This window comes from Glycine max, chromosome 20 (assembly GCF_000004515.6).
Source record: "Glycine max cultivar Williams 82 chromosome 20, Glycine_max_v4.0, whole genome shotgun sequence".
Classification (NCBI taxonomy): Eukaryota; Viridiplantae; Streptophyta; class Magnoliopsida; order Fabales; family Fabaceae; genus Glycine; species Glycine max.
Window position 1 is genome coordinate 47,074,273 of NC_038256.2, and position 13,249 is coordinate 47,087,521.

At 30.7% G+C, this 13,249-nt stretch overlaps 2 protein-coding genes across 2 annotated transcripts; both read right to left on the reverse strand.

Moving 5' to 3' along the window:
• Positions 1 to 915: 915 nt before the first annotated feature.
• LOC100798512 (uncharacterized) lies at positions 916 to 1,987 on the reverse strand. Its single transcript, XM_003555571.5, has 2 exons — positions 1,359 to 1,987; positions 916 to 1,137 (listed from the first exon to the last, which is right to left on the reverse strand). Exons 1-2 carry the CDS (start codon positions 1,968 to 1,970, stop codon positions 1,057 to 1,059), a joined length of 693 nt encoding a protein of 230 aa, XP_003555619.4. The 5' UTR covers positions 1,971 to 1,987; the 3' UTR covers positions 916 to 1,056.
• An 806-nt stretch (positions 1,988 to 2,793) lies between these two features.
• Positions 2,794 to 9,277, reverse strand: LOC100527041 (beta-hexosaminidase 1). The gene is made up of 15 exons (XM_003555573.5): positions 8,596 to 9,277; positions 8,406 to 8,489; positions 7,968 to 8,003; positions 7,331 to 7,442; positions 7,153 to 7,223; positions 6,934 to 7,064; positions 6,439 to 6,455; positions 6,225 to 6,273; positions 5,676 to 5,776; positions 5,401 to 5,460; positions 4,916 to 4,949; positions 4,386 to 4,484; positions 4,054 to 4,113; positions 3,717 to 3,967; positions 2,794 to 3,091 (listed from the first exon to the last, which is right to left on the reverse strand). Exons 1-15 carry the CDS (start codon positions 8,956 to 8,958, stop codon positions 2,919 to 2,921), a joined length of 1,641 nt encoding a protein of 546 aa, XP_003555621.1. The 5' UTR covers positions 8,959 to 9,277; the 3' UTR covers positions 2,794 to 2,918.
• Between the last annotated feature and the right edge of the window lie 3,972 nt (positions 9,278 to 13,249).

Genomic DNA, 13,249 nt, shown 5'->3' on the forward strand with positions numbered 1-13,249 from the left:
CACGTAATTAATGAATACATATTTTCTGTGAGGATATCTATAATCTATCATTTATTTATTTATAATAACAAAATGATCAAAAGTCAAACAGAAAAATAGTTTAGGAATAAAGATTGGTCAAATTTCAATTCAAGGATTAAAAACAAATTTTTTAAATAATTGAAGGATTAAAAATATATTTTATTCTAAAAAATAAGGGACACAAATGTTGTCTAGTCTAAGGTAAAATAAAAATCTTTGACCTGAAAATATTTACAAATGTATTTACACTTTGCTTACTCTAAAGAGACAAGTGAAATCAAGATGAAGTTTGTAATTGTAAATAGGAGAAAACTTGAAAAACCTAGGTGATAATAAATTTTGCAATTGGAATTTAAGAGCCCAAAATTGCAAAATCATAATTGAGAGATTGATATTAAATTTTCTAATTCAAAAATAGATTTGAAGTCCACGTTGCAAAATATTGTTGCTTTTCAAACGTTAGAAGTCACATATCTTCATTTGATGCTTTATAGATGTTTGGTTTCTACCAAATTCAAATTCAAGTATAATTAAAAGTGAATTATTAAGAAGTTTATGGATTCAAAAATAGGTTCCAAGCCCACGTAACAAAGTAAGATTGCTTCTTAAACTTTGAAAGTCACATGTTTTCATTTTGTGTTTTGTAGATGTTTGATTTGGTTATAAACCAAATTCAAATATAATTAAAAATGAACCAATTAAATATAGACTTAATGTTTAGAATTATAAGTGAATCAATAAAAATTAAATTCGTATAGATAATTGTAAAAAGCTTAGAAATGAAGATACTTGTAAAATTGGAGACAATTACAAATCCCTACTTCAACGCGATCATAGATAAATTGCAGCAGATCAAATACAATAATATTGATTCAAAATATAATTGATAGAGCAAATAATATAATATTGATTCAAAATATAATTGATAGAGCAAATAATATTATAGCCCTAGGCCTAAACTTCAAAACTAAAAGGGTTTAAAATATTTAAAGACAAACAACTCTAAATATTCGAAAATGCAAAGTAGTTAAATCATTAAATTGCTGCATTGTTCTTGAGAAAAACCCTCGTGAGAACAGCCTTCGATTGCAGAGAAGCCTTAAGCAAATCGACACCCTGTTTAGTCAAGACAAAAATACACATCAAAGAAAAAAAGTATTGCTGAAATATTGGGAAATAAAAGTGCAATATATAAACTTTTCACCAAGTTAAAAAGCATTCGTGACACACAGTACAGTAACATATACTAGAAGTAAATCATACTATACGTCAATAATAAATCAAGAGGAAGAGTAACATTTTGATAATTTATAATTAACAATGCATGACATATATACCTGAGTCATCCCCAACTCAACCACCTTCTCTTTCAAGGCACCAATTTCTATGACGTTGAACTTGTTCAGTAGAGTGATACTTGATATGGTTGACATTGGCTGAATGACTAAATCATCCATGACCATGTAAGTTACAACTTCTTTCACAAATCCACTATTATTGGGAAACACATCTTCTGCAACCTTTTTACCTACATAAGTTACTTTACGACTCATAGCATTCAGGCATTGAGGACAAAGAGTCTTATTATCACAAGTCACATGATAACCACAGCTATATGAATTATGGCACGTGTAGAATGAAGCTTCCGCGTTATGATTAGCAGAGTTATTACCAATGGCAGGGAGAAGGGCAGAGAATTGCTGGGAAGAAATGGGAGCTCTTGGCTTCAAGAGGACATCCTTGTGTAGGTGTGGTTGCAGGTAAGTGTCGCTCAGATTTTCAACACTTTGATAGAGATTGCCTATGCTGCCAACCATGCCATCCTTGTTTAGAAGCCTTATGACAGCACTCAGAGGCAAGCAAAGCAAGTTAAGTAGGAAGTCTATGATCTCCTTTGATGCTTCAGCGAACAACACTTTTTCACGCTTTGAGTCAATGAGCAATTTCATAGTCAGTTTGGTGGAAGCTGAGGAAGCCATATGTTGAAAAGAATCAGACACGTACTCAAGAGACTAGATAATTGCATAATACATTGGTGTATGAGGACTATATATACACACACAAGAGGCTTTTCAGTTATTCGCATGGTGAAGGGGTTATGGTTGGCTGTTGCAATATTAAATGGGGAATTAATGCATGCATTTTGAAAGAATTCATATTTATGCTTATTAACTATTTTAACGTATCAACTTTAGACTTCCAGCAAGTGAAACGGCACGCCCGGGCAACAACAATCCCACTGAGTTCAAAAGAAAGAAAAAAAAAAAACTCGCAAGTGAAGATAATGCAGAAACAAAAAGTTGAGTAAAACAAAAAACACCAAAAAAATATTTTTATTCTCTAACTCTTCGAAAATAATCACACATTAAACGCTGTACAGATCAAGACTATATTAAAAAAAAAACACTCACTGACCCGAAATATTCTTGTCTAATGTCATATACTTTTTTTTTTTACATAAATATCCTACTATACTTTTAAGAATTTAATGTCTATTACCATTACCACTAATAGTATAATTAATATAATTTTAAATTGTCATTTAATTACGGATCAACATTTACATTAATTTAAAACTATTATTTTAAAAGTCAATAATTTTATTATATATATGATAAAATGAAATAATAATGGTTTTCTCATCTTTTTTCTGCTGTCTCGTGAATGATTCTAGATTTTTCGGTCTTATTAGTAGTAGATATAAGTGATATGACAATCATTTTACAGCTTTCTTATAACATAAAGAAAATAGTCCATTAAATTTACAATTAGAAACAGATGTGAACAAGTATTATTTATTGAATTCAACAATAACTTACAATGTGAATGTTGTAAATTCACCACAATTCACTAAGCTCTAACGTTCACTAACCCCAAGCTAGATAAACATGATAAGTTTATTGTTCAAAGCATGAGCCTGGACCAACAGGAGCAGTTCTTGCATTAAAATTATTGACAGGAGCAGCTGGAACCCCTCGTCTATTCAAGAGACATCTGAAGTAATGCAATCGCCGCAATGCAATTATGTTAGCATTTCCTGAAGTAGAATCTCTCTGACTCCACAAGCGTTCTGGGGAAAACAAGTAATTGTTAATTTTGCATGATCAGATCCAGCACCCTACATTTCCCAATCCCACCATCCTTTCCAGTTTTCCCTAAATTATATTTAATAATGGATAAATGATAAAGTGAAGTGAGGGAGTCAAAAGATTGACAGATTTTTAAGCATGCATACTCATGTATCAAGCAAGAGAGACAGAAGGAAACTTGTTTTTGCTTCAGAATTCAGATAGTGGTACATCAAGCAAGCAATATCGAATACATGAACCCTTCAAATGGCTTGCATATTTTACCTTCTATTTGAGTGAGACAGAAGGAAACTTTGTTTTTGCTTTTCTCTATTTTATTTTTATTTAAATAGAAGAGTGAAATGACACTCTCTACATGAACAATTGTACTCAAGGTAGGTTGGTCATTCCCAGTTAAGGAGGAAGCAATTAGTTATAGTTTATAAATAAGCCATTACATTTTAAAACAAAGTCTAGCTGTGCCAATTCCTTCATCCATCAGAACTAGCAATTGCAGTTAGGAAAACAGGTATTGCATATTCAATAGGCAAGGAATAGGCTTAAAAAGTAAAACTAAGAAAATAATACAAGAATGGTGAACAACTTTGCATTAGTAAAGCAGCTAACCTGCTGCTGCCGCCGCTCGAGGCCATATTGTTTGCTGAATATCTGATGTATCAGCTGTCTCACCCCACATACAGACTTCTCCTCCAAGTACAAGTTTTTGTTCCGAAGCTTTCCGTATTCCTTCTAGCGGCTCAGCAGTATAGACATCATCCCAAGGTACATTTAGATAGTTAAGATACCATACACCTTGGTTACTGAAAATACACCTGAAACCTTTTGCAACAGCCTTTGGACAAACCCCAGGGCCCAACCTACAGTATTTAGTTGGAATACTTTATCCTGAAACTGAGATATTTGAGTTTCATACAAAAATACAACTACTTAGACAGAAATTCACCAGTTATGCACTACAGTCCGCGGATGGAGCTTAGTTGGAAAAGTATTGAAGGTTTCTTCCCTGAGAAGTTACATAAAAAATTCAAATCTAAAAAAGATGTCAACATTTTAAGAACATGATATAGTAAATAGAAATAATGTTTCATAGTTACTGTACTTTTCACAGTAGGAATAATATAGATATTGTCTTGTTTGTGAGCATGCAAGCTATTACTGGCATTTGAAATACTAGAAATCATCAAGGATCAATTAAGGGTATAAGTGAGTTTTTATGTTATGATGCTATACTTTTTTTTGGTTACAACGATGATGCTATATATGCATAGATCATACCAGTTTACTGGACTCCAATTTTTTGTAAGAGCTATGTTTTGAGCCTTCAGTACAAAATATTGATAGGCATCTTTAGCAGTCATGTTGTGATTCCGAAGCCTGCATCGGAGATATAATCATATCTGAACATTGGGCTTGATAGATTGACAATCAATCAAATTCATGGATCACGATGTTAATTTTCTGGAAATTGACTACCATCTTAATGCTCAAAACTAAAAATTTAGAGGCTGAAAAAAAAGGGAGGATAAATTTCTCTACTTGCTTCACAAGCAAATAATCCCAAAATTTCAGTTGATTCTGAAGTATGAAAACTGATGTGACTTGAATACAGCAGCAATCACAATCCCTTCCGAAATATCTTTTTCTCACCCTCAGATTCGAATAGTTAAATAAAAACAAATACTTGCCAAGTTGAATTTCATATTTTGAGTTGAGTTTCCATAGCATGATAACTCAATGCCTTTATCGCCCTAGGCAACTAAAATCATATAATGTAATGAATGAGTATAACAGGTTACGATTGGTACCATTTACTCACTGTAGAAGTATTACTCCAGCAATCTGTCAAAATAAATTGCAATTTCTAATCAGTTAGCATTGATACAAAATAGCTTAAAAATTACACTAAACTAAAATATACTTTTTATTATAGTAATTATTATAAATGTTGTGAAGTCAGTAGTCACTCACATGGGCATTGATACACATTTTAACAATATAATGGACAATATTAAGTGCAGTATCTTGTGTGCTTTTAGTGTTTTTCTCCAATTAAAATAGGAATTTTGCCCAGCAACCTATGCACTAAAACTCAATATTACAGGTTGGTGCCAGTTATCGACATAAAACATCAATTTTAATTAGAGAATACCACTATAAGCACCTACGGTACTATATCTAAGTTCTCTCCTATAACCATTAATCTGAAGTTGTGCTAACAATAAAAATGTTTCTCAGGCCATTGATTAATAACTTATTTAGGTCCAGCTGCAAGAAGAGAGACATGCATTACCTGTATTCACTTCATCACCACCCAAGTGAAATAGTTCAAATGGAAATATTTTTCTCATATCTGTAAAATTTAGAAAAGGCGAATGAAAAAAAGTTAATTATTAAGATCACTGCATACAGTAATAGAGAAAGATATGGGCATAACTAGGGATGGTCAGTAGGTGGTTTTAACAAACCCCATAATACTGATATTTTTGTAAGAGAGAGCAAGGGTCAAGGTAGAGGGGAAGAAGATATAAGCTAAATATATTGATGCATGTTTTATAGGAACTTAACCTGTTAGAATACCAGAAAGGACATCAAAAGTAAACTTCTTCGAAACATCTAGTGGCTCCTTACAGGAGGGTGATGGCCAAAGATTGGGATATCCAACCCCCCTAAACAGAAACGAAGAAAAGAGAAACCTTAATACATTTTTGGTCTACAATATGCGTCAGTAGAAATAGTAAATTGTTTCAGCAACCAATTTAACTACAAAATTTGTAAAATAAATGGATCAATGCTTAAATATTTTTTAAAAAGGTAGTGACTCACATCAAGGTCATAATCAGACCAAACAAATATGTAAGGGGGAAAATAATCAATTCCCAGCAGTAATAAACCAAATTGAAAAGCTAATTAATGTCAACGCATAGGAATCCATTGGGAGCAAAATTTGATAGCTAGCTACATTCAATCCGTAGCTAGAAAGCTTCAGCTTTCCTATGGTAAACATAAGTATTTCTTGAATGAAATATCTATACCAAATTTTAAAAGAAACTTTGTGGGTTTTCATCTACCAGATTATCATCTTAAGAAAAAATATGATCATGAGATACGCTTTACCATGATGCCGCATGACCAGGGATGTCCACTTCCGCCATCACATTTATGCCTGAGATAAACGATGCAGATACTCATCGTTTTGCATGATACTGAGAAAGATGGAAGGCATAAAAGGAACAGAAAACCCCCAAAAAATATAAAAGCATGGCCTAAAATGCAAAATGCTTCCAATAATATGAAACAAAAACTTCAAAAGGATTTTAAGACACCTCACCTCTCATTTTGGAAAAGCTTTATATCGAGGCAAAGTAAAACATGAAAAGAGAAACAAAGTATTAGTCCGGGTTAGATTTAGAAAGCCAAGTCAAAGATGGTAACTGGAAAGCAATAATGTAATAAAAGGCATGGATCAATTCATCACCATTCTATAATATTATTTTGGAATTACAATAATATATTTTCCACTCTCCTCCCTTTAACCAAGCTTCTAATACAATTATTTTTGTCTAAATTTTCCAGATCAAAACTTTTAAGGATTACAAAATTAGTGACAGATTTATAAATAGTTGCAATATTCTATGCAACTAGATAGTTTGAGGCGAAGATGAACATATCAAAGACTTGACAAGTAAGTTTTACTCTTTTCGACTTGTTTCCATTGGTAAATCCCCCTTGCCCATTATGAAGAAGTAGCCAATAAATTTCTTATGATTTAAAAAAAAAATGAAAGCTAATATATTGGTAGGAGATGGAATGGGGAGAGTCTTACTTGACAATTTCATATGCATCCTCTACTGTGTAACGTTCCCACTCTGTGTATGAACCTTTCCACAAATTTGGATAAGTAGGTACTTCAAGAGGAAATGACTGCTCGTCTATGATGTGCCAATGTAAAACATTCTATGGTGTACAATTTTTTTATGTAAGCATTACATGAAACAGAGTAGCATGGTGTGCTAGTTAGGAATTAGGATACACTTTATCTTACAAGTTTAGCGTAGGACATAGATTCAATTATCTGCTTAATTACGTCAACTGGTAAATAGTGCCTTGATGTATCTGCAAAATAAGTAAAAGACCAACACAAGTGTCAATAGAGCCTCAGAACATAGCACATGAACACTTGCAGAATGTAAATTTGTCTCATTTACAAAATCTTGACTCACCCAACATAAGCCCACGGTATGGAAATCTAGGTTTATCTCGGATGGACCAAGGTGCCTTGTATATTTGCACTGTTTTAGTTGTATAATCAAAAGAACACAACTGGCTGAATGTCTGGTGCATCACAAAAGAGGAAAAGAAATGAAGAATAGGTCATGCACAACATAACAAGTTTGCCAATCTTTCAGAAGGTAGTGATTCCTGTGCCCACAATGCATATTGAGAAACACAATGATAATAATAGTTCAGCTTTCATTTTGAAGGTGAAAAAATATATAATAAAATTAAGTTTAAGCAATTTACTGTGTATATACCAATAGTTATATATGTTAATGCTAGTTCATAATTTCACTGATAAGAGTGACAAGAACTGCATTCTTTCAAACTGTTGACATCTTACCCAATAGACATGAACAGAGCAGATTACAGATTTGGCCAATCGTATAGAGAAACACACAGACCTAAATTATGAAAAATGAGATTGCACACAAAATTTGAAAGTTATCTAAAAAAATAAAAAAGAAAATTTATCCAGAAATAGCTAGTATGTACAACTCCTTTTATCCCTCCACTTCATGCTAAACAGCAAAGAGGACAAAGAGAATTTTGAGCTGACTGAGATGCAAATTCCATACATACCTCTAATCCACGCAATGCACCAAAAACAGTATTTGCCTACAATAAATAAAATCACAAAAAACTTAGATGAATAATGGCCAATTTGAAATGACTATTATTAAAGAAATAAAAAGATAAACCACATATTGCAATTTATTTGTTTCTGTCCATTAACCATAAGAAGGGAAGCACAACACCATAAGAGTCTTTATTCCAATTGCTACTATGTGGCATTTTAGAATGGTGTTGACGGATTGGTTGACTTGTTCATGGCACAGAAAATTACGGCATTAAACTAAGAAATACATATATAAAAGGAAATTAGTTCTAACTTAGGAAGGGAAAAGGACAGCATAACCTTCAGAGTTTAAGTATCCATTACCCAACAAACAACATAATCTCATTGAATATTCGAATCAAATAGCAAATAACACATAGTCATATAAAAACAAAACACACCTCAATTGTGACTTGCCCAGCACCAGAAAGCGCCTGGGCTCTTGAGACGAACAAATTGTAGCTTTCATCCACTCCAAGTTGAAGCTGCAACAGAAGTTCCCAATCTCAAAATCAAAACTTGATGAAAACAAAGAAAAGGAAAAACAAAACAAAATTTAAAAAGAAAAAAAGAAGAAAGAAAAGAGCCCACCTCCTCACTGTGGGAATGAACATTGATGCTCAATTTGGTAACATCATAGACAGGCCTCAGTGTTCTGAGAAAACTGAATCTGTCGCCATGCTTGAACAGGATCCCTTTGTATCTATCAAAAGCATCTCGAACAATGGCAGAGGCAGCACCATTGCCAGAGAGAGAAAGTGCAGGGTCAACAGAAAGAGAGTCATTGCCGAAGATGAATTTTGCAGGCAGAGGCCAAATGAACGGAAGAGACTTATGGGGTTGTGGTTGTGGGATTCTGGCCCCAAGAGCTTGAGAAACAAAGAATGCACAACAGATGAGGAACAATGTTTGAAGAACAACACTTGATGATGTTGGTATGCACAACAACCCCATGGCTCTGTGAAGACTTCGAGGAATGGTTGGGGTTTGAAGCGCTTAGAAGCACTAAAAGAGAACGTGAATGTATTAAACATGATTACTGGAGCAGTTAAGGTTAAGAAAAATTGAGGAATCTGACGCTGTAAGTAACAACCATAGTCATTAGCCAGGTAAGATAATGTAAGAATCATTAAATGTACACAACAGACAAGAAAATAATATAGACTATTTGAGATTCCAAAGAAGATTTCTCTTTGAGTGCATAAAATAAAATATGACTGTGTACGTTACTTCAATGTCATGGTATTGGCGTTGGTGTCACAGGTGTTTATTTGTGTCCGAACCACTTATTGTTCATGGTGTTCCTAGCCATATCGAAAACTAAAGTATAGTTGCTCGTACAATACATGAGGCAGCACATTGAACAAGGAGGCATAAGCAAGGGATGATGATAATATTATATGTGAAATAGCATATCATAATCTTTTGAAATAGCAAGGGATGATGATAATATTGGAAAAAATTATTATATTAAACATACAACAATAAACGGGACATACCCCACACCTAGAGAAAGGATGATGATAATATTATATGTACATAAAGATGAAGAGATAATTAAATAAGAAAAAACTGTCTTGGGTGTTGCTCTTTGGTCTTCACTACTCTCTAGTCTCTAGTGTGTTCTTCTTACACCTCCTACCTACTAAGAATACTCTCGGCTTTATTTTTCAAGTTTTATTTGTTCTTCTCTGCTTCCAAAATCAAAACCATTTTTTTTCATTCGTGTTGCTTAATTTATAGGCCATGCCTAATAATAAACTTATTTATTAATTATTGCAAATTATTACCCAGGAAATAATTTTCATCATTAGAATTTTGACTTTTCTAAACATGTCAAATGTATTTATTTCAATATTGTTATTTTTAATATTGCATGATTTTCTTTCAAGATTAGGTCAAATACCAAAACTAAAAATTAAATAATAATTTTGAAAAAAAATTTATAAATGAGATATTCATACCTTATTCAAATAGAACAAAAGGTCAAAAAGAAATTGAATTAATGTAGTCATAAGAGAGAAAAAAATGCAATCACAATAACTTATTTTTTAATTTAAAAAAACGTAATACTTAGAAGAAAAAAAAAGACTTTTATATTTAAGGTGAAAATAAGAGTCAAAGAATCAATTATGAGTGAAATTTAATTATTATTGACTACGATTATTTATGATTATAATGAATGTATGTAAATCCAATAAATGAGTAATTAATATCTAAAAGAAATTGGGGAGAATAATGTGCAATTAATATTCAGTATTATTATATTGAAAATAATTTAAAATTTAAAATTAAAGAATACAAAATTATTCACAATCTATAAGTGATGAGACTTTAAAAAGTGTATCAGGTCATTGCAGGTAATAATAAACTTGGTTAAGTTCGAGTAAGAACACAAAGCAAAATGAGAAAAGTGTTGAGATTAGGTAGCAAAATGAGAAAAGCGTTGAGAATAGTGTTGAGATGATGAAAGCAAAGACATCTTTTTCCAAAAGTGGTAGCTCAATTAATTACTTCCATACTTCTGGTAGCTACAAATTACAATATTCATTACCCTTAAAGATGTCTGTGATATCACCTTAAAAAGTTGTCCTATTTAAGTTTCTAGCTAGATTTATAGTGTAATCATCTCAGTTTTTAAAATTTGCTCTGACATTCTCCATAAAATTTATAATTTCTGGATAAAATAATACATATATAATAAGCTTTTTTTTTTATTACTGCTTTCCATTATAAGTTCTCCAGAAGTTGGAATAAGGTACCCTTAATTTGTGAATTGTTACTCATCACGTGAATCAAACAGTGGGTCTATTTCTTTGATTTATTTATCTTATAATTAGTTCTCCACTCGCAGTTGTATCTTCGAATTGAACCGATCAAGTTTTCCCAATCCCGTGAACAACCTGCACATAGGTATAACTTTTAGACTTCATGCTATTTTTCTATCTTTAACCACTAGACTGGTGGCAATTGGCAAAACAAAGTTGATAATGATAATGATAGAATGTCATGTCATAATTTAAGCTTTTTACTTTGTTCACAAACTTCAGCACAGTAATGAACAAAAAAAAAACCTCATATGGTAGTAATTTATGATATCAAATAAATGTTTTTCTCACAATAATTAATAATTTGTTGTTGTTAATAAAAAGAAATAGAAAATTCATAAAAATACTTATTTTTTGTTTATATGAAAAATAAAGCCATAATCACACACGTTATCCAAATTATCATTAATTTCCACATGTCACAACTAAGAAATTAATAAAAACAAACCTACATGAGACCAAGTGGATTTCGACCTAAAAGAAAAGGACCATGTGAGATGTGACTCATTTAGCATTTTTCTCAAATCTCTTTCAGTGGCTGAATCTCAGCCGTCCAATAATGCCCTTTTATTTATAGTGTCCCTCTTCCATCCACTCATACCAATCATCATCCAATATAACTTTTTCCCGTGAACTCTTAGGCGTCTAAGTACTTGGATAATAATCGTAAATGGAATTACTTTTTGAAAATTACAAATTAATTTTATAAAATCCATTTTAAAGTGATATAATTTATGTATTGAGTTTTGTACTGAATTGAGTAACTTCTAAATTCTAAATTGTTGGTAATTAAGGTAATGATAATATGTTATTTTTTCAATATATTATTAATTATTAATATCGATTCATAAGATTTATTTTAATATTTTTTATTAAATCAAATTATATAAAATAAATAATTTGAATATATAAACCATCAATATTTATGAAACTTTCTTCTAGTCATCCCAACAATCCGATGACAAGGGATTTTTTTCTATTACCATAAATTTTATGGCTATTAGATGCCTTCCAGTACGAGACATTAAGACCTTTTGCACGAATTGTGAATATTCGTAAATTTTGTTTTTCTTATAAAGTCGTAATTCCATGTCTAGATAGTTACACGAGATGATAAGGAACAAAACGTAATAAAATGGACCGAAATATAATTTAGTAAAATAAAATTTTTATTTTAATATTTGGTTATTTTATGATGAAATAAAAAAACATTTTCTTATTTTGATAATAAAAATAATGAAAGTAATTGTAAACACTAATATTTTTTTTATAACTTTGATAAAGTGAAATGTCTCATCCCTTTCTCTCCTTTTTACTGTTATTTAAGTAAAAAATAGTAGGCCTAAAAAAAGTAAAAAATAGTCCAAACACATGAAAGAAATTTATGTATAGATAAAGTCATGGATTTCTCAATCTTTCCATTTCATTTCTTCCATATTTTTTGATATAATATTTCTTACATATTTACTCATAGCTATCAAATACCAACTAGATCTTGCCTTAAAAAAGTAGCACTACCAAAATATGGTGAAACTATCAAAAGGGCAATTATTTTTGTAAGTTATCAAATGAGAATAAATTTTAAATTAATACTCACAGAGGAATAAGTCATAAGGTATTATATGACTGTTGAACAAAATCGTAAATTAATTCATAATTTTTTTTCTACTAAAATTGTAAAAAATAAATGACTTTTATTTTTTTTAATTATGATTTTGAAGTCAAATATTTTTTTTTAAATAGTAAATAGAAATCATAAATTGATTTATGATTTTAAAGTCATATTTTTTTAAAATTAACTATTAACAAATTTAAATTAGTTTTATTTAATATTTTTTATATTTTTATATAATATTTTCTTTATTTTTGTATATTATTTTTTACCTAACGTTTTGTTTGACATAGCATATTTAGTTGCCTTATTTATTTATTTATTTATTTCACTTCTATTTATCGATCAAAATAATAAATATTTGGAATTAATATATATATATTTTTCAAAATAATTTTACATTATCATCCAATTATATATTATCATTTGAATTATTTTAAAATTTAATCAACTTATCATATATGATTGATTATGATTTAACTGATTATATAAAAAATTTTACATACATAATCTTTTAATTAAGATAATTAATATTTTTAAGTATCTCTTGAAAATTTCAGTAAAAAAAAGTATCTCTTTAAACTTTTATAATCGTAAAAGATAAAACAAAAATTTAAATAAATAAGGTGCTTAAATAAAAAAAATAGTAAATCTATAAAAACCAAATTGAAGATAAGTAGGTCATTCATTATCACTGTTGATTATAAATAGCGAACCTGCACAGCTTCTCTTAGAAACTGGTAAGCCAAGTGGGAGTAGGTTCTAGAAGAGATGAAAGTGTTTGATCTGATTCTGCTCAAACTCA